Source organism: Lytechinus pictus, chromosome 8, assembly GCF_037042905.1.
Source record: "Lytechinus pictus isolate F3 Inbred chromosome 8, Lp3.0, whole genome shotgun sequence".
Lineage (NCBI taxonomy): Eukaryota > Metazoa > Echinodermata > Echinoidea > Temnopleuroida > Toxopneustidae > Lytechinus > Lytechinus pictus.
The window spans coordinates 4,600,010-4,620,733 of record NC_087252.1 but is presented as its reverse complement, the minus strand read 5'-3'; the positions used below and the strand labels follow the sequence as shown (position 1 = coordinate 4,620,733).

The 20,724-nt window shown below is 35.4% G+C and overlaps 1 protein-coding gene across 6 annotated transcripts in view; it reads right to left on the bottom strand.

The window, feature by feature from the left end:
- Positions 1–20,724, bottom strand: part of LOC129267397 (ABC transporter G family member 20-like) — a 30,113-nt gene continuing 9,389 nt past the window's right edge. For all 6 annotated transcript variants that reach the window (XM_064103415.1, XM_064103414.1, XM_064103410.1 and 3 more), the window contains exons 4-21: positions 18,520–18,674; positions 16,955–17,062; positions 16,232–16,325; positions 15,102–15,176; positions 14,173–14,232; positions 12,945–13,209; positions 12,635–12,731; positions 12,073–12,238; positions 11,321–11,424; positions 10,801–10,874; positions 10,116–10,165; positions 8,267–8,332; positions 6,451–6,521; positions 5,581–5,669; positions 4,914–5,017; positions 4,296–4,455; positions 3,751–3,855; positions 1–2,923 (exon numbers count right to left, since the gene is read on the bottom strand). In XM_064103415.1, the coding sequence (XP_063959485.1) occupies positions 2,817–2,923; positions 3,751–3,855; positions 4,296–4,455; positions 4,914–5,017; positions 5,581–5,669; positions 6,451–6,521; positions 8,267–8,332; positions 10,116–10,165; positions 10,801–10,874; positions 11,321–11,424; positions 12,073–12,238; positions 12,635–12,731; positions 12,945–13,209; positions 14,173–14,232; positions 15,102–15,176; positions 16,232–16,325; positions 16,955–17,062; positions 18,520–18,674 (1,950 nt within the window). In that variant the 3' untranslated portion in view covers positions 1–2,816. The remainder of the gene's footprint in view (positions 2,924–3,750; positions 3,856–4,295; positions 4,456–4,913; positions 5,018–5,580; positions 5,670–6,450; positions 6,522–8,266; positions 8,333–10,115; positions 10,166–10,800; positions 10,875–11,320; positions 11,425–12,072; positions 12,239–12,634; positions 12,732–12,944; positions 13,210–14,172; positions 14,233–15,101; positions 15,177–16,231; positions 16,326–16,954; positions 17,063–18,519; positions 18,675–20,724) is intronic.

Here is a 20,724-nt window from a genome sequence, read left to right as displayed (position 1 = left end):
TTCTTTGGCAAATGATAGTACACTTTATTGCAAATAATAGTTATAGATCATTGCACTATCAAGCTATCATTCTGATCATAAAATTCATCCAATTATCAAAAATAGATTACAGAATTATACAAGGTGTAATTAACACTGCTTGATAATTACACTGTACATTTCAAATACATGTACTATTATTTGGCATACATGTATTACACATGGTGAAAGAAATTGTAAAAGTTCCTAGTAAAAATATATAGTTATACAGTGTGTATATACATTTAAAAAGATTTAAAAAAATGCATGAGTACGCTCAGAATCTTTATAATAAACATATTTTTATTTAACCAGTCTTGACGTTACTCTCTCTTACATTCTGCGCAAAAGTGGACATGTTGCACATATTTATATTATTCACACAATCAAGAGGTAGCAGATTACATGTACACTATTGAAAAGACTTGGATGTTTCAATCTGCGTTATCAAGGAAGAAAAAAAAATATCCTTGAAAAGAAAAGTGACCTCTGTTTCTGTAGAAATTGACCACGGTATCAAGTACTGAAAGAAGTTTCTTTGGTCAGCTATCCGTAACTTATTATATTTTCACATGAAAAGAATTATCAAAGCCTACTGTTTTCTGAAATACAAAATAACCTTACATCTAAATGAAATGATACAGATAAAGAGCAAAAGGAGTAAACCCGTTTTGTTTTGTCATAGCTGACTATGTAATTAAGTATTTAAGGACGTTCCACAGTTAAAGTGAAATCCATGTCATTTTCACCAAACTTTGCACATAGATACTTTAGAACCTTAATATTCGAAATATGCAAAAATTAACATAGGTCCATGTGCTTGATTTTTTGCTATAGAGCTTCAAAATTCACCCAAATTGATGTTCTTAAGAATTGCGCATTCAAAAGAATTTTGTATTTTTAGACCGCCCAAGATTACTACAATGAGTTTAAACCTCTATTACTCAGTCAAAATACATGAAAAAGTCATCAAATTTTGCAAGAGAGTTAATAATTCTATCGTTAGAATGGAGAATCTATTTATAGTGCTACTTGTTTGCAATTTTGAGTTTAACAGCACTGTCAGTTCTTAAAAATGGCGTAAAAGATAACAAAATCCCAATCTAAGAAATGTGAGATTCCAGTAACAAACTACAAAAGTACAATAAATGCTGCACTTTATTCAAAATCCATGACATTTTCACCAAAATTTGCAGAGTTGTAGAGGAAGGTATATCTAAGAGGTACAAACATTAAAAAATAGGGGTTCATGTGCTTGTTTTTAAACTATCAGCATTTTTATTAGAGCAAATGTGCTTTTTAAAACACCAAAAATGCGCCGAATGCTTTGTATCTATGTGAAGAAAAAATCAAAACCACTCTACTATTTATTCAAACTCGGGGTAATATTCGTGATTCTTGGCAGCACTACAGTATTTTGAAATTGTATAGATTTTTTTTTTAATGGTCCTTGGAATAATTCCATTTTTTAGCTTCATGAAATATCGCATCGGATCTGCAGTTAAAGTGCAGAAGATGAGAAAAATCAGCTCGTACCCGCAGCTAGTTAATCACCTGTTCATCCATTGTGACGTCAGCGCGCAGAGTGTAAACTATGCGCAGATCATAATGCGCACAAACATAACTGTGGAACGTCCTTAAAGCATTATGAAGTAATTGCTATATATCCCTGTGATTTCTTTGATAGTCTAAATTATCTCACCAAGGAAGAATAATGTCAGTTGATTGTCATGAAACTTAAATTTTTCATCTTTTATCTATTTTACAGTGCTTTGATTGCAATCTGTTTCATTGAAATGTTTCAGTATAATCATATTGGAAATGAAAATGCTATATACAATAAATTAATATTCACATGAATGTACATACTGGATGGAATACAAACACTATATACACAGTAATTGTCTTTAATATCTGAAATATTGAATAAATTTTGATTTTTAAAAATTTCTTGTAACATAAGTACAATAAGAATATGACTTGGAATATTTTTTTGCCAAAAATACTCGGTAAATAGATGTGCTATTACTCAATATCACCAAGTTTCTTTATTTTCTCTCGAAGTAGTCATAACAATACTAATACAGGAAAAAAAATGATGATGGTAATACACAGATTATCAATGATTATTTAATTAATGTATGTATTAGCACAATTTTAAATAATAACTATAAATAATCTATTCTGAGGCGCAATGTTTATTATTATAATAACAAAAAATAGCTTTCTTGTAAATTCACTCTGGCCATAGTTATATTCCAATTAAGTCGAGGCGCAGCCCCCAACAAGACGCAGATGGGAGGGTGCCATTCCCCATGGTTACCATAGTGGGGCGGGGGGGGGGGGTGGGTGAGGAGAGGAGAAACGAAAACGGAGAAAAAGAAGTCTGGTCAAAGAAGGGTAGAAAGAGGGCCACATTCATTAGTTCAATTGAGAAAAAAAAATGCCTACACATTTTGTTACTAGTAGTTTGGGTCGTCTTGTCCCCCATCCACAATAAACATACCCTGGCATTGCCTCTGTTTAAAGTCACCTTGCGACCCCCCCCCCCTCTGATAAAGTCAAATGGCGATGCAGATATACTGGTGCCCATTTCCTAAAATATGTTATAATAAACTTTTGGCTAATATTTTTTATACATGACAATAAATGATCTTGAATCTTGAAATAACAGTTTCAAGCTAAGGTTACTGAAATGATTCACTTTGATTGGATTATAGTTAACTTGTTATAAAAATTGTTCATGTACAAAAAAGAGGTCTTTATGTAAACTGGACCCAGGTCCTATGAAGGAAGATCTATCTCCTAATGTGTAATATCAAAGCAGATAGAGCTAATGGTATCACCCACCAAGCTGTGGTTATGACGTAACCAATCCAAACTTCAAAGTGATCAACGCCCCAGCCTGTAAAAAAAAAAGGGGGACGGGGGGAGAAAAAAGTTTTTAAGAGTGCATATTGAAATCACGACGATATTATATACAGTGGTGCTCAAAAGCTAGTGAACCCCACCAGAAAATGAAAATATTCAAATTGCTCAATTTCTGAAATGTTTTAGATATTTAGTTGTTAAGTTGGGTGATAATATCATTTTAAATAAAGAGTTTCTCTGGGCTCGCCGAACATTGTAGTGTTGTTGTCTACATTCAACACTCAGCATGAAGGAGTGCATTTTGTGGTGGGGTTCACTAACTTTTGACCAACAACTGTATGGGGGGGGGGGTCTTGGAAATCTTAGAAAAAAGCTATACGGTCTGTAGGCACAGACCCTGATTAAAACTTTGACGACCAAGTGGGTCTTTCCCACAAGACTAGCACATATAAAACTTGCTGGAGCAAGAGGGCTTTTTGTACACATGTCAATGTAGGCTGTGCATTCAGACCCCTTAACTTGAATGAAGGGTTTGCACAGTAGACTAGCAAAAAGCATATCAAAACTTAAAAAAAACACTTGCATGTCATGATATGGCGCTGGTATTACAAATATTTCAGAAGATCATAATACTTTGTTCCTCTGTTTTCCTTCAATTTTGACAGGGTTTTTGGTTTAGTTATCTAATTTTCGCTCTGTATAATTGCATTAAAAAGGATTATAGTTCTTATTTTCTAAGGTCGGATTATGTCATTATAATTATGTACTGCTGCGTCATGGACAATTCAAATATCTGAATCCGAATTTGGGTTCCAATAAAAAAGATAAGAAAATAGAACATGAATGATGTGTTAATCTTACCTTTGCTCATTATGGCACGCAACGATTCGGCTGCATATGTTTGTGGTAGTGCAAGTGATATGTAATATAATGGATATGGGATTGCCTGTATCGGCCAGATGATACCTAAAAAGAGAAAGAGAGGAAATTAATTAGTTGTAATCAACGGAGTTAAACAGGTTCCGTGGAACGAATTTGAAGGCGGGAGGGGGGGGGGCTGAAAATTGTTACACTGTTAGAAAAGTGTGAATTGGAACACTTTTGTACCATATTTGGAACCCTTGAGAAAAGGGGTTCCCAAAAGGTTCTTTAAATGCTCAAGAACCTTAAATAGTTTTATAAAGAACCTAAATATATTTGTTAGTGCCTTGTTAAGGTAATTTAGAACCTCTAAGGGAACCTTTAAAGGTTCCAAATACATGAAATATGGCACAAGTATCAAAACATCTAAGAAACAATTTTTCTAAGAATGTAAAATCATAACTTCATAGTCTATTTCACATTATTATACATAGTTAATTTGTAAAGGTAGAGGAGGGGAGAAGAGGGGCTGAAGCATTACTCACCACTGAGCAACAAGATTGGATAGAAGGAACCTAGAGCAGCTTGAACAGCGCCCGCTTCGGTATCACAGACAGATGATATCAGAAGACCAAATGACATACCACATAACCCTTGTAACATGCACATCAATACGATCAGAAAAATATTCCCTTCATTCGTCATCTGTAGTAAAGGAAATCAGAATATCGAGGTGAAGTTAATCGAAATGAATAGCCTTATTCTGTCAGGAAAAAAGATGCAATATGTTACTGCTTAAGGAAACGTTTGTGAAGAAGATACTTAATTTGGCTTGATTCGCTCTAAGGTAACATAAATAGGATATGTTCTATGATGAAGATGATAATTATAGATGAAAATTGGCTAATATAATTTCATTACCAAATGATAAAAAAAAACGTTTTATTATATTGATATATAATGAGATAATGATTAAGGAAAAATCAAATTCATATACTTTTTAGCCTTGCGTTCAGTGGATCCATCAATTCCATACATATGCACCATGAGTTGATAAAGTTTGGTAGGATTTCCTATAACATTTTTTGTTTTATGATATGTAAAACAGTATATTCGTATTTGTTCGCATTTGCTTATTCAAAATACCATTTCAAATATCTTACATTAAAGACGATGAAAGTGAAGATGAGAACAACAGCTATTTGGACCGAGATCACGAGGAACTGGGTGGAAACATGAGCGATAGTCACCTCCCCAGTGCTCACACCTTATGCGAAAATTAAGAAAAGGGAAATGAAAAAAAGGTTAAAAATCACGAATAAAAATATCGGCTACAAAAATGACAGCTGTCAGTGTTAACTTTTTTTCAACACATCCACACGTTGCCTATAAAAACATTTTCATTTATTTGACCGACTGACTGACTGATTGATTGATTAAAGAGCAATGAAGATTAAAAATAAATCATTCTCACGTGTAAGCTCAGACACTTCATGTGTGCAATCAGAAAACTTTGTCACTCATAAATTTAGCAGTTTTCTCCTTTTCTTGCTACTGAAAACGAGAAACAAGAAGGGAAATCATGTGGGGGTGCAACGCAAGGGGGCACGCCCCCTCCAATATTAAGAATTACCCAAACATTGCTAAATCGAAGAAAATTGTTGTCTGCGCCCCCTCTTTTTTCAAATTTACTATTTGCGTCACATCTTCTTCAAAATCCTGGATCTTCCACTAGAGAAACTATTCTTTATAAGGTCCTCACAAAAGTAGAAATGGCCTGATCATGCTAAAAAATAGTTGAAATAAGATGTAACAAGATGAGCTACTCACCAGCGACCCATGATCTATCCATTAAACCTTCTTTCCTCTCCACCACGAAAGTAACAGAAGTCAAGCCCACGGCAAGAAAGAATATGATACTATGAAAAAGAGTAAATTAATATGTTTTGTTATTTTTTTAGTCATGTTCTCTTTTTCACTTTTATATGTAATTCAATTAGTATATTTAGGTTTCATGTTTATCATGTATGTTTTATTCTGAATTGTAAAATAAAACAAGAGTGAAAAAAATTTCAAATCACATCAAATCTATCAAATTAATTCCGAGCTTAATTCTTATCGCCGTTTCTCTGTTTTTTTGTAAAATGAATAGGCCTATCAACATTTTCTGGGGATATATTTTTTATGATTTGTTTTATATGTCTCCTTTAACATTGTAATAAGTCCATGAATTATTGCGACATCCATGAGTCACCAATGTCCACGAATGTAATTATGCGTATTAATTTTCGATTCATTGTCTAGATTAATCAAATTACAAGCTAACCTATATCGTCTTTATTACAAATCATATGACTGTTAAAAAATGAGATAAAATGTCACTGAATATTTCCAACGTTTGGTCATGATCATAATTATATTAAGAGAGACATTGTTTAAAACTGACAGAATTTAAAGAGGAAAACGGATAAACATGGTTAATTACGTGAAATTATGGTAAGCATATTATTACGTTTAAACCGGAAATCAGTTTCATGGACTGGTAATCCGTATAAGTTACACTGGAACTTTAAAATCGGGTATTCTGCAAGGTTAACACTTAACCCATGATCCTTTTCACGGTTTCTTTCCCCCTCTCTCTTTCTTTGAGGTCTATTGAACATTTATTTGTGAGACAAATTTTCAACACCTTGTTCTTACCTGATGACAACCCCTGCTACCATAAATTCAGTGAAACTTGCATCCAAGCTTCCATAGATGGGCTCAACGAACTATTGAAACAAGAACATATTCAAACCACATCAATCAAATATAAAGTATTGTATATGCAAAGTATTTTACACACTATGAAATATCTTTTTAGTATGCATCTAAAACGGTAGCAAATGTAAACAATTCACCGAGTAATATTCCTGAACCTTTTTAAGGAAAATAAAAATTCCAAAAATTCTTTTTACAGAAGCTTACAATAAAAATTTTTTTCATAGTGCTTTTTATAAAGCAAGAAACCAATATTTTTGTTTCTTCTGGTAACGTCTACAAGCGTGGGCGAACTAAAAAGAACTACAAAATTTTGCACTGTATTGCAATTATGAATGAAAAATTATGATTGGTTCCTAGTCAAATATTTGAACAACATCCATTTGTTACACTGACCGTGATTGGCTACTGAAGAAGAAATCTTCAGTAGATCTGAACCTATATTACTTAAAAAATGGCTCTTTGCAAGAAACTTATATGCTTCATTATTTATTTCAATCCAGTCAGTATAACATCTTAAGTTTTTACGCATATATAGCATAGAAGTACGTATTAAAATGGCAAAATTGAGAAATCTTAAGAATATTTCCTTTCACCTGCTCACAGTTTGAATTGATTGTTAGAAATATGGAAATCATTATTGAATGATGTGGTCGAAAATCCGTCATAAAGCATAACACTTACAATGAGAAATCGAATTATTATATTTTACTGTGGAATTTGAAAAAAACATTTCAGGACACAATCTTCGTATGTATTATAGGATACTATCCTTTGTATACATGCTTATGGTATAGAGGACCTACAGTAGCATACAGTGAATACATCTATAAGATCAGCTTTTAAAAAGGGCCTTTATTTAACAAAAATAGTGATGTCACAAAGGGGAAATGCTAATCTGATATCACAGTAAAATCCACCCCAAAACATGGCCAAAGTTCATTGACCCAAGTGACCTTTGACCTTGGTCATGTGATCTGAAACTGAGGCAGGATCTTTAGTAATATACCATTTCTCTTATGTCTAAATTTCATGAACTAGGTTCATAACTTTCTAAGTTATGACATTTCAAAAACTTAACCTTTTTAAGATTTCGATATTGATTCCCCCAACATGGTCTAATTTCATTGACTCTAAATGACCTTTGACTTTGATCATGTGACCTGAAACTCAAACAGGATATTCAGTAATACTTGATGATTCTTTTGTCCTAGTTTTAAAAACTAGGTCGATATACTTTCTAATTAATGATGATAATTATTTCAAAAACTTAATCTTGGTTAAGATTTCAATGTTGGTGCCGCCGCTGCCGCCGAAAAGCGGCATCTATTCTAGTCTCGCTCTGCTATGTCTTGCGAGACAAAAATTGACACAACGATCATAACTATTTTGTAAGACTTTATTGCAACGCTATTAAATTATTCAATCTTTTCAAATATCATCTTTACTTAAAGCAAGTAAAGGGGATGTCAGCGTTTAGCTTACTGCATGAGAAATCTTAAACTTTGTTAATCTTGATATGCTATGAGCCTATCATAGGGCCCAGAATATCACATGTGACGTTCCAATATGAAAGTGGTGTTTGATTAATGAAATGTTACCAATGACCAATCATCTAGCTGATTGGCTGATGCCGCTGGCGAAATTAGGCATCAATATTTGTGGTATTTATAATTTCCTTTTTAGCCATTCATTATTAACATCGGAAGGCATAATCCATGCAACTTGTGACGTCATAACTTATTTGGAAACTTACTACAACTGGTGTCTGCGCCTGTGCAGGGTTAATCCCGTAGTCTTCTAAAGTCAACGATATAAAATTCTGGATGGGAAAAAAAAGAGAGAAGAAGATTTTATATTTTCAATCGAAAAAATGTACAAGCAATATCAAAATTTCAAAATCAAAATTTATGAATCTCAGATGACATTAACATAATATCGTATACGCCATCCTAATCGTCATACACCTTTAAGTACATGATTGATAACTAGTTGAAGGTTCAAGGTTCTGAGATTAATAAAAGTTGACAAAATTCCGAAGTTGTTTCGTACAGATGGAATGTCCAGACAATTAGTAACACGCCCTCATCGTGCATGAAAGGAAAGTTGTAGGCAGCGACCCCACCCCCAGGCAAGGCACGTTTCAAAAGACTTGAAATAAAAGAATATAGTAAAGTTTACCTTACATTAGATTTTGGTAAGTAAAAGTTTGATATTATGAACCTGCTGGTGTATCCGCAAATGAATTATGTTAGAAGAAACAGTTTTCTAGTTTAAATGGAGTTAAAACTCGATTATTCCTAATACTAATTTCCCACTGGGCATTTTACCTGACATTACCCGGGTTGTAACAGGTAATAACATGGATATTACTACGGTAACAACAGTGGGTAATAACAGGGAAATAGCAGACCAATCCTTCCCTCTTATTACCTGGACCTGATATTACTCCATTTACCCAATATTTCTCAGTATGATGTAACTACTATTTCCAGCATTTTAATGATATCACCACCTCATATTACTCTGTTTACCCAATATTACCCAATTAATGTCGGCTCATTAAAAAAACAATTAGTGTCATTAGGGTCATTAAAGCACATTTTTACAACTCCATACTCTAAGCCATATCATCTTATCCTATCCTAAAATCCTACATCCTAATCCTAATCCTATCCTACACCTATCCACCAAACCCTGTCATTTACTTCTATATATTGAGCGAGTTTACAACACTTGACAAATTATGGTTAACAATTATTCAACCCTAAAACATTTTTCTAAAATTAATGTCATGATTATGACTAATATGATATATAAACTACACATTTTTCTGAAAATTTTCTGGGTGGAATAATTGCATAAACATAAACACATTAATTATTACAGCTATATTAGCAAAAATTTTGGCCATTTATTGTAGTAATGAATATTCATGAGTAACTAATATTCCCAGCATTTTCCTGATATTACCATCTGATATTACTCCATTTACCCAATATTAATGGGTTCCGCATGGGTTGGAGGTCTCGTTTCCATCTGAGTCCTATCTGGGCACCATGTGGGTTCAAGTATATGTTTTCATCTGGGTTCCATGTGGGCCCATATGGGACCCAGATATCCCAGATAAGAACCGTATGTGATCCAGATACTTTGCTGTCTGGGAATGGAAGCGTTTCAACATTACCCATTACCCCTTATCAACCTGTTTGTAACTGGGTAAAATGTTGGTTTCATCAGGGTGATAACAGTAATTTTTTGGACTTTGAAAATTTCGCTGGGATTGCTGTAAGATTGCTCTTATTACTAAAGTTTGCAATGTTATAACCAATCAAAGTCATTCAACATTACCCTTATTACCCCTCATCACCCTGTTGTAACTAGGTAAATGTAGGTTTCATCAGGGTGATAACAGTAACAGGTATCAACAGGAATTATAATTTCGGTAATAACATGGTAATAACGGTAATATTTGGTGTTACTCAAATTTCCGGGTGATATTACCGGTAATAACCGGTAAAATTGGTAATCGGTAACAAATTGCCCAGTGGGTTACTGATAAAAGGGATGACGTATTCTCTGTAAGACAATTTCGTTCAACTTACGTTGTAAGCTTCTAATATCGTTGTTTGAAGAGTAATGGCTATTTGTTGATCTGTAAAAAAAGGAAGAAATAAAATAATAGTATTAATGTTATTTTCTTGGTTATTTCAATGATTGCGAGAATGACAATATAAGAGTGTAAAACGTCTCATTTTTTGCAACCCGGAGAGTCATCGGTTTAAGATAGAAAACAATGCCGATAATAGATGAGATTTTAAATAATTAAGGCATCATACGACGATTACAATATTAAAAAGGTTGGGCAAAGAAGGCAAAATTTTTAACCCATACTGGGCAACATACTGTCCACACAATTATTGGTTAAAATCTGCCCAAATTGGGTAATAAAAACTAATAATTGGTTAATAAATTTGCTAAATTGGATAATAATTGCCAAGAATATATCCAACCTAATACCCAACACAGTGGACAGTATGTTGCCCAACATTTTAAGTGTGTATAGAATAATTCACTTGCTTGAAAAAGCGAGGGCGTCAGGGCGATTAAGAGACAAAATGACCTAGCGTGTCTCGGGGGGGGGGGGGGGTGACAGGGCGCCCTTAATAGCCGAAATTTGATGCTCTTTTTGAATTGTAATCTTTTTAAAAGGAAAGTGCTTTCATCCGGAAAATGTCGTGACCTTCAACCTCTTTTTTAAGTTGTAAGAACTAAAAAGACATAACTTACTTGTTGCATCTAAAGTGACCTTGATGTTGCTCCCATCCAACGTCGCATTATCAATTGTCCCTTGACTCGTAAATCTAAAATGAACACAATGATGTAAATGGAATTATAATGAATTGTTTCCTTAATAGCAAGGTGGGAAATAACATTATACAGTTATTCGACAAAGCTATTTTTTCACTTACTTTCTTTCTTTCTTCCTTCCTTTTTTCTTTCTTCTTTCCCTTTTTTTTTCTTCATTCCTTTCTTTACTTTTCTCCCTCTTTCTTTCTTTCTTTCTTTCTTTCTTTCTTTCTTTCTTTCTTTCTTTCTTTCTTTCTTTCTTTCTTTCTTTCTTTCTTTCTTTCTTTCTTTCTTTCTTTCTTTCTGTCTTCCTTTCTTCCTTTCTTCCTTCCTTCCTTCCTTCCTTCCTTCCTTCCTTCCTTCCTTCCATACCTTTCTTTCTTTCTTTCTTTCTTTTTAGATTCCTTTCGTCCTTTCTGTTTCTGTACATCTTAGTCGAACGTAATACATACATATTTACCTTTTGAGAAGAAATGTGGTATAATTTTCAGGTATTTCGATGATCCCGTAGTATGCACCCTCTCTGATGTTATCCAATGCCTCGTCCATTGTATCCACTGGTTTCTATCATATCAAGGGTTAAGAGCAGAAACACAAGTAAGTATATAACATGGGACTTTTTTATGTGTAGATTTTAGAACCCTTGCTACACCATCATCATGCTACCATTACCATTTACAATATCCATTATTTTTCTAAATGCCAACCATCTCCGAATAAATATACACCTTTATGACTTTAGTTCGCTCTGTCTTAATTCTCCATGAATGTTCCTCTTCACATTACTATTTTTGCCACAATCCATCCGCATGGTGACACATTCTTCCCCGAATTCATCTAATCTTCACGATTATTTACTTTAAAAAATGATCAGAAAAACCCATTGTGACAATGAAATATATAGGCCTATGTTAATATACACCCTAAATTCCAAAAATTTGAAATAAATCCAGATCGGCTGTGAATAGTATAGAGTGACCAAACGATTTGAATTAAGTTAATCCTTATCAGATTTGAAATCAATTCCATATTCGGCTGGTCACTATTCACAGCCGATCTGAATTCATTTTAAATCCTCGGAATTTAGAGTGTACAAAATCAAATCGAATATGTGTGTGATAAAATATTTACAGAATGAATTTGTTTACAATCATGTTGATTGTCAATTCAATCATAATTCGGTTTAAAATAAGTTAAATAAATAGCACACACCTGTATAATTGTCTCATTAGGTAACTGGTTGAGGAACTCCTTACTGAGGATTGGAGGGATCTCATGATTAACAACGGCGACAGGAAGGTTCCTTGGGGTACCTCCAATGGCAAGATAGAAGAGACTGACCTCGATGATTGGTACCATGAAGTAGAAGACAGTTAACCTAAAACGAAATAGTTTAGTGCTTTTAACCGGTTGCCTCCGAAATTCTTTGAATCCCATATGTTTAACACAGGGACAAACCGGTTCCGTAAGCAACGGGTTAAATTGTCCTCATCTTCTTTATCTATTCTACACATTCTCTTTATTCTTCATTTTCTATACCCCCTTTTGATTAGGACAGTATAAGTACGAGGAATTTTTAACGAAATATATTCTTGTTTTTACTTTTATTGTTGATATACTTATTTATCTTATCACTATCAAAATGAAGAAAAACATAACTTTCCCTATTATGACATGTTATTATCATGATTAAAAGTTGTCATAATTGTTCAGCAACTATCATCCTAATTATTGTTATCATTTGTATCATCATCACTAGTATTAATTTACTTACCCGGGATTCCTGCCTAGTTTAACTATGTCTTTGACGAAAAGAGCCCACATGCTCATGAAGCTAGGAAAAAAATGACTCCACTCCCAAGGTAGTTGATCTAATCAATAAAAACAATAAAATATACTGGTAATAAGATCAATATATTGATAATGTATTATCCTTATTGTTGTTATGTATGTAGCCTGTGTGATAGAAATACTTTTAGAGTCCATTTCAATCAGACTATGGAGTTTTTGCTTTAAATGGCAAATACGATATTATTCAAGCGCTTCAGTAATCAAAATGAAATAGTGATAAATGTTCATATTACCGTAATGGTACTTTGGGATGCCAGACTTTGTGTCAGCTCGAGATCTACCAATGAAGTCATCGGTAGGGTCAGCCGCAGGGGTCACGTGATTGAATGTCGGGTTGGTGTACGAGAGGCAATGCCCATTGGCCACTCCGTTTGGGGCTCCGTTAGGTGTTCCGTTGGGGAGCAGGAGGGTGGTCTCCTCCGTTATGTCCTTAGGCAAGGCGATCTCGACTTGGGAAGGCTTTTCGATGTCAACGACGACGTCGACAGCCTCGTCACCCTATGAGAAAAAAAACCCCGAGATGACATAATGAGCGGATTTAGGTTTTCAGAAGGTTGGTGCTGGAGGTTTTTTTGGGGGGATACCCACACTCTAATCCCTCCTTCCCTGTATCGCCTCTTTTCCAAATTATTTTATATATTTGAAAAGGACAATAAACATGATAAATACTTTTAGGGACTTGAAATTTCAATGTTCATTTGACTTCTTTATAATAGTTTTGACAGGTCACCTTAAGTATTATATATATGACTCAATTACAGATTGATATGATTAATGCCTGGTTGAAACATTGTTTAGATTACGAACTGACAAAGGAATGACGAAATAGGGTGGGGTGGGTGTTAAACATATTGAAAGAGCCATTTTGAGAATCAGCAGCTGATACAAAAAGGGTGTGGCCTATCTTCATTCCTCTCATATAATTCTCTAACAGGCAAAGTCACACATACATAAAATGACTCCTGATCGAATATGATATATCATCGATCGGTTAAACTCGGGTATCGTTGCCGTGACTGCAGCACTTTAACGTCTGCCTTGAGCTTTCATAGGTAAGTCTTTAAGAGTATAATTTGCTGAAATCAGAGTCAATAAAATGCAATTTAAAACTCCCAGTGCAGTAGCTGTATTTTGGAAGCTCAGTCAATTAATGTGCAATCGAATCGAAGCATAAACACTGTAGATATTATACCAAGGAGCTACTATGATTATACCTACTTCAGATATAATTGTATATTGAAAAAAAAAATGAATTTATGATAATGAGACAATAACGTTAATAATTCATGCGTACAGATCGAAATCTCGATTCCACCCTGGTTGGTGGACATCATCTAATATTTGGTTAACACAAGTAATGGTGTCTCTTTCCCCATAATTTATGGAAGCACGGATGCACATACATGAATTCAGATATCTCGTGGGGCATCCCACTGAAGCCTTTCATCGTATGATACTCACGTTTGATCCCGTCTCCTGTGCGTCCGCCATGCATAGTTTAAGGAAGATTCCTTCAAGGGTCTAAATGAACGAGATACAGCGAATAAGAATAATGAATGAATGACATGTAAATCAGACAATCTACCATTCCATTATCGAATATTGCGAGTATAATTATGTTTACATTCGCTAAATAACGCTTAATTTAGGGGTTAGATTTAGATTTTATTTCCGTTCAACAAAATAAACAAAATATAATCGCAGTTACAGTACACATTCAAAATAATACAGACAGTTCAATTGGTTCTATCGCTTCGGTACTAATAAGTTTAGGGGTTTTCTATCTATTGTATTTGAATAAAAATTTCGTCCATCTTGATCATGTTGATAAAGTCATTGTATACATTGTTCTAAAGATACAAAAGTAAATGTAAAAATGGCTTTTAATCAATAAAAAATTGTTGCGACGGCGGAGATAGAGGTGATGATTGTAGTACTAGATGCTGGTGTGTGTGGGTGGATGAGCACGTTTGTGAAGGGTGGGTGTGATATTTTCACATTGTGTGTGTGTGGGTGTGTGCGCGTGTTTGTGTAGGGTGTGTGTGATATTTTCACATGGTGTGTGTGTGTGCGCGTGTTTGTGTAGGGTGTGTGTGATATTTTCACATGGTGTGTGCGGGTGCGCGTGTTTGTGTAGGGTGTGTGTGATATTTTCACATGGTGTGTGTGTGTGAGAGAGGGTGGGCGCGTTTGAGTAGGGTGTGTGTGTGATAATTTCACATGGTGTGTGTCTACGTGGGCGCGTTTGTGTAGGGCGGGTGTGATATTTCATATTTTTCCTTGGGTGGGAATTGGAAAATTCCACCTTCTTGATAAACAACCCATAAAATTAAAATAGCAATATTTGTAAGACTATCCTAGTACACATGCGCTCGCAGTAAATTTCTTACCGGTAGATTGTGCATTTCCAAGAGAGACTGCGGTGAATCTTCTGACAATATCTTGCCATTTCTCATCAGTCCTACCTGTATGCATATAAAAGCAAAGAAACAAGGAACCATTGCAATGTAAAAGTTTTATATTGCATCTCTAGTTCCATCGTCTGAATGCTACACTATTCGGTAGGTATTGCCATCAGTAAAATTGCATTTATCACTTCATATTACTAAACGAGACAGCCCATCAACATAGAAACAACAATAACTCTACACTGAATATGTCTCAGTTCCTGTGATGCAGTGATTGAGAGTTTTTGCACAGCGACGTATGTAGGATTTAAGGACATAGAAAATGTATTATCAAATGCCCTTCATGACAAAAGAACAGACAAAAAGTTTTGTCGAAATTGGGTAATTAAAACAACAGTTTCTTCCTTGACTCTAGACAAAGGACATGTTACAATTTTTTCGTCGGCTCCAAAACTAAAGACGAAACTGTTGTTCCGGTTTAGCAATTAGATGGACATTATCAATAGATTTACTGTGTACGGAGCGAAAACTCAAATTGCTTTTACGAAAAATCAACTTTTTAAGCCAAACACCATGCAGCCCTAAACTCAAACCCAATGCTAGTATTCTCATAACTAAGAGACTAAAACCCAATCACAATTTACCCTACTCCTATCACAACATCTTAAGGAAAATAAGCACGGGATCATTATTTTGTCGCAGGAGCAAATGTCGATTTATCGGCAAGGTTTGGCCTATGCAATGTGCTAACAATAAAATATGTGTAACATTGATTCCATCACATTTTATTACATAACCATGCAGTGAGCTCTTATAAATTGAAAAATAAAACTGACTGATTGATTTTATTCGTCAAGAATATCACAGGTGATTACAATGAAATTGAAGAATACCTTGACAGGATAGCCCATGAAAGCCGAAAGGCTTATTTCCAATGGGGCCCTATTGTTAGTACAAAACATATTGTAACAACAAAAGTATAAACTACGAAAAGTACTGGAATATGGTAAAAAATACATATCCATCAGTCAAATAATTTGCAAACACCTGAAGCAAACAATAATCTACCTAATATATGAAATAAAAGGTCAGAAAAAATGATGAGGTCTCACCATATCTGCATTTCTGGCTTCCTCTATGTAATGGGTCGTCAAGATGACAGTGGTGTTCTGTTCAGTAGAAAACTTCATTAAGTAGTCCCAAATCCTAAAAAAAAACAAAAAAACAATAATGACTCGCACAATGAGTTTATTTGCAAATCTATTTGTGTATAAGGTCTCAGAAAACGTACTCATTTACCGTACACTCTACTTAGGCATGTACAGGAAAGTTCATTGGTTTCAAAATTACTCTAGCAATTCATATGATGTTTGTTATCAGTGATCATAATTCAAGTGTACTTAGTGCCTTTATTTGAACTCTTCTTTACAGAGGTCATTACTACATCCAAAATTCAATGATAATCCCCAGTCTTTAATATTTACACTCTAAAAACAGTTTACCCAATATTAGTTAAAATGGGAACATGTATGCTTGCTGGGTAAAATGATACCAAATACTTTGTAAATTTTACGCAATGTTGTATTGAAATTTACCCTTTAAACTTGCATTTCACCCACTATGAGGGAAACATTATGCAGCAAACATGCTTGTTCCCTTTCTATTTTTTTTTATTCTACCCAATATGGGTAAGTTTTAACTCAATCTTTTTTTAGAATGTATTGACCCCAGAATAACAATAACAACAAAAACAAAAAATGAATACGTGAAACTAAGAAAGACCAACAATCGAAAGGAGATTAGTTTATAACAAAGGATAAGTTTTGACATCTTACTTCTGTCTGAGCAATGGATCAACTCCCACTGTAGGTTCATCCAGAATAAGAAGTTCCGGTGAATGGATCAACGCAACGGCGAAGGATACTCGTCTCTTCTGACCACCACTAAAAGTGAACATACGACTTATGGTAATTGGTGAGTAAAACCAGTAAAAAAAATGAAAGAGCTTCTCAGGTATTGTCGATTATAGCCTATCATAAACAAGTTGGTTCCCGAATCTTGTTTTCTGCTCATCTGCTCGTTCGTGAGTTGTAATAAGCCTATAAGATCATGATTTATTATCATGTCGTATTCCCAAACCAACTCGAAGTGAAATTGCAGATTACACGGAATTCTGTTAATATAAGAGGTTATGAAAGTGGTGATGGTTGATCGTGATGGTGATTATGATGATACCGGTAATAACAAAAATGATAATGAAGACAATTATGATGATGGTGCTGGTGCCGGTGTTGGAAATGATATTAACGGTAATGTTGATTGTAATATTGATCATTATCCACACAATACAGATAATCATTAAAACTTTATAACAAAGTTTAAAAGGAAAGTCCGAACCATCGAACCACGATGTCCCATCAGCTCATGAAGTCGTTACGACGACAGAGATCCTTTACAAATTATATCACGATTTGTATGTCAATGTGGAAAAATAAAAAGACGTGAGCCAATATCGAAAGCTGATCAGAGATGTTCTTTGAGGACCTTATCACAATGGATTGCATTTTGATATCGACCCAGATAAGCTTCGTGTTAAAATTGACGCCAATTGGTGTCGCTGTCTCTAGAAGACCACACCTGGGGGCCGTTTCATAAAGCTGTTCGCTAGTTAAGAGCGACTTTAAGAACGACTGGTGATCCTCTCTTACGCGCTTAAACCATCGCCTATGAATATACCATTTGCCACAAGAAAGGATCACCAGTCGTTCTAAAAGTCGCTCTTAACTTTCGAACAGCTTTATGAAACACCCACCCGATGAGGTGTCAAAATTACACCCCAAAGATCATGAGTGTAAAAGCAACAACCGAAGGTGGTAAAATAACACCAATGGCTGTTGAACTATGTAAATGAAGCACCGGGGTAAAACGACTGTTGTTGCCCTCACAATAACCTGGGCTATGGTCACAGCAGTCATTTTATACCGGTGTTAAATTTATATATTTCAACACCCACGAGTCCCTGGGTGTCAATACGTTGTTACTTTAACACTCACGTACACAGGTTTACACGGCTTTTGCGACCACATCGGGTGATCGCGTCCGGTCGGGCAATCGCGTAATCCGATCATTCGAGGAAAGGACCCCCTAAAGTGCCGAAACGTTTACCTGACCATTCGAGAAAAAGCTCCCCTAGACTCATGAAACATCGGGTCAAGTTATAACCAGATCTTTTGTACATTTGGCTATATTTTTACAAAACCTCGAGTAAACTGGACCCGACCTTTTTACGAATTTAAGGGGTCCTTTTTTATAATGGTCGGGTTACGCGATTACCCGACCCGACAACCTGATGTGATGGCGCAAGCCGTTAACACCATGGTTTTTAGTAGACATAACTTACCTAAGATGTCCTACAATCCTGCCCTTCTCTGGAAGGTTTAGGAGTTCTACGAGGAACTCGATTCTTATCTTTGCTTCTTTTCGACTCATCTTATGGATGGTGGCGAAGTAGACCAAGGTTTCCTTGATGGAGAATTCATTGTACAGGGCGATCTCCTAAAACAAATGGTCAAGAATTAAGATCACAGATTTGTTTTATTTATAATAATAAAATCATAATATAACAGTGCTTGTATATAGCGTATATTACCTTGGCGTCTCTATACGCGCTGAGCAAAACAGACCACCCCCAAAAAATATTAATAATAAAAGTGAACTAAAACTGGTATGTAGACCTTTGAAATTTTCCTAATCAACAAACTGCTTAAACAGATAGGTTTCGAGGTAGCTTTTTATGTAGAGCATGTGGATGCTTCCTTAAGCCCCAGTCACATATAGACACGGATCCTCACGGATCAACACGGCAATGCCGGCATGATCCGGGGAGGTCCGGGATAGCTTTGCCCCGGATGACTGTAAACACGGCATCAACACGGCAGCTTCACACGGATCTACACGGACCATGCCGGCAGAGCACGTCGTCAACACGGACCGACACGTCAGCAACACGGACCTACACGTCAGCTACACGGACCAACACGTCAGCAACACGGACCATCACGTCAGCTACACGGACCAACACGTCAGCAACACGGACCAACACGTCAGCTACAAGGACCAACACGGACCAACACGTCAGCAACACGGACCATCACGTCAGCTACACGGACCAACACGTCAGCTACACGGACCAACACGTCAGCTCAAGGACCAACACGGCAGCTATATTGACCAGCACGGCAAATGAAAATCTGTTCATAATAATGAGCTGATATTTATTTATTTAATTTTTTATTTATTTATTTATCTATTTATTTATTTTTTTCTCATCCTTGTCGCAACATTATATTATGTTGTTTTTAAAAAATATATCAAAACTTCCTTAACCAGTAAAAACGCTGTTTTTTTTATACAACACAGTTTACTGTTTTAAAAGTAGTTGTTAAGTACTTTAAATCTTGAACGACAAATTTAATTTCGATTTGATTTGATATCACTTTATTGAAATCACAATAAAGGAAAGAAATTTACAAAGTCAATAGAAAACATAATAAAAATTAAGATAGGCCCAGGTCATGACGCATAACTGTCGATGCAGGGCAGTAGTATAACACTTAATGTACAATTTCGATGTAACAGGTACATTACATAAATTATATACATATAACATATTTAAAAAAAATGAAATGTGAAATAATAATAACAGACAAAGTTGGGGTAAATATTAGAAAAAAAAAATATTCATACATGCACTAAGTTTACAAATATTAGGTTGGGGCCAATATCCAAAGCGTAAGAAAATATCCTGAATCATTTAATCATCCATTTAATCATATATAAATTGAGCATGTTCGTGTCAACTGTTTAACAACTACTAGTGATAAGTTCATAAAGTAAATAGCGTTGTAAAGATTTGATGGGAAAAAAGAACACGGACTGCCAAGGATACTCCAGGCAGCCACACGGACTTACACGGCAGCTACACGGACCTACACGGCAGCCACACGGACCTACACGGCAGCTACACGGACCATCCCGGATGGCTTTGCCAACCCGGCAGTCCACGGATGACGCCGGATGTTTTTGACAGTCAAAAACTGCCGTGTTGGCCTCCCGGACGTTCAAGGACCAACACGGACCACCCCGGACCTCCAAGGATGCCCAAGGCGCCAACACGGATCTCTCCCCGGACCACCCCGGATCAGATCCGGGATGGTCCGGGGTCTATATGTGACTGGGGCTTTAGGGGAAGATTGGATCGCATTCCAAAGTTTAGTGGCAGCATAACAAAATGACCTCTCCCCCATATAATCCCTATAGTAATTATATTCATCATTAAAAATATGATGTTGCTCTTGGACTGGAAAAATAGTAATTGCCAGGCGAGCTTCATATGAAAGAAATTACTACACTTTCTCTCACACAGCATTTAGTATATTCTTATCATTTTTTTAGTTGTTTACAATTATCAATATCATCTCAAATGTGTGAATTTATGTTTTTTTCCAGGGCTGAAAATAATCAATGAATCTCCTTATTTCTATCGCCAATGTGCTCATCGGGAATATTTACCCATGATCTATTGTATGGGTCTATTAACGATGGA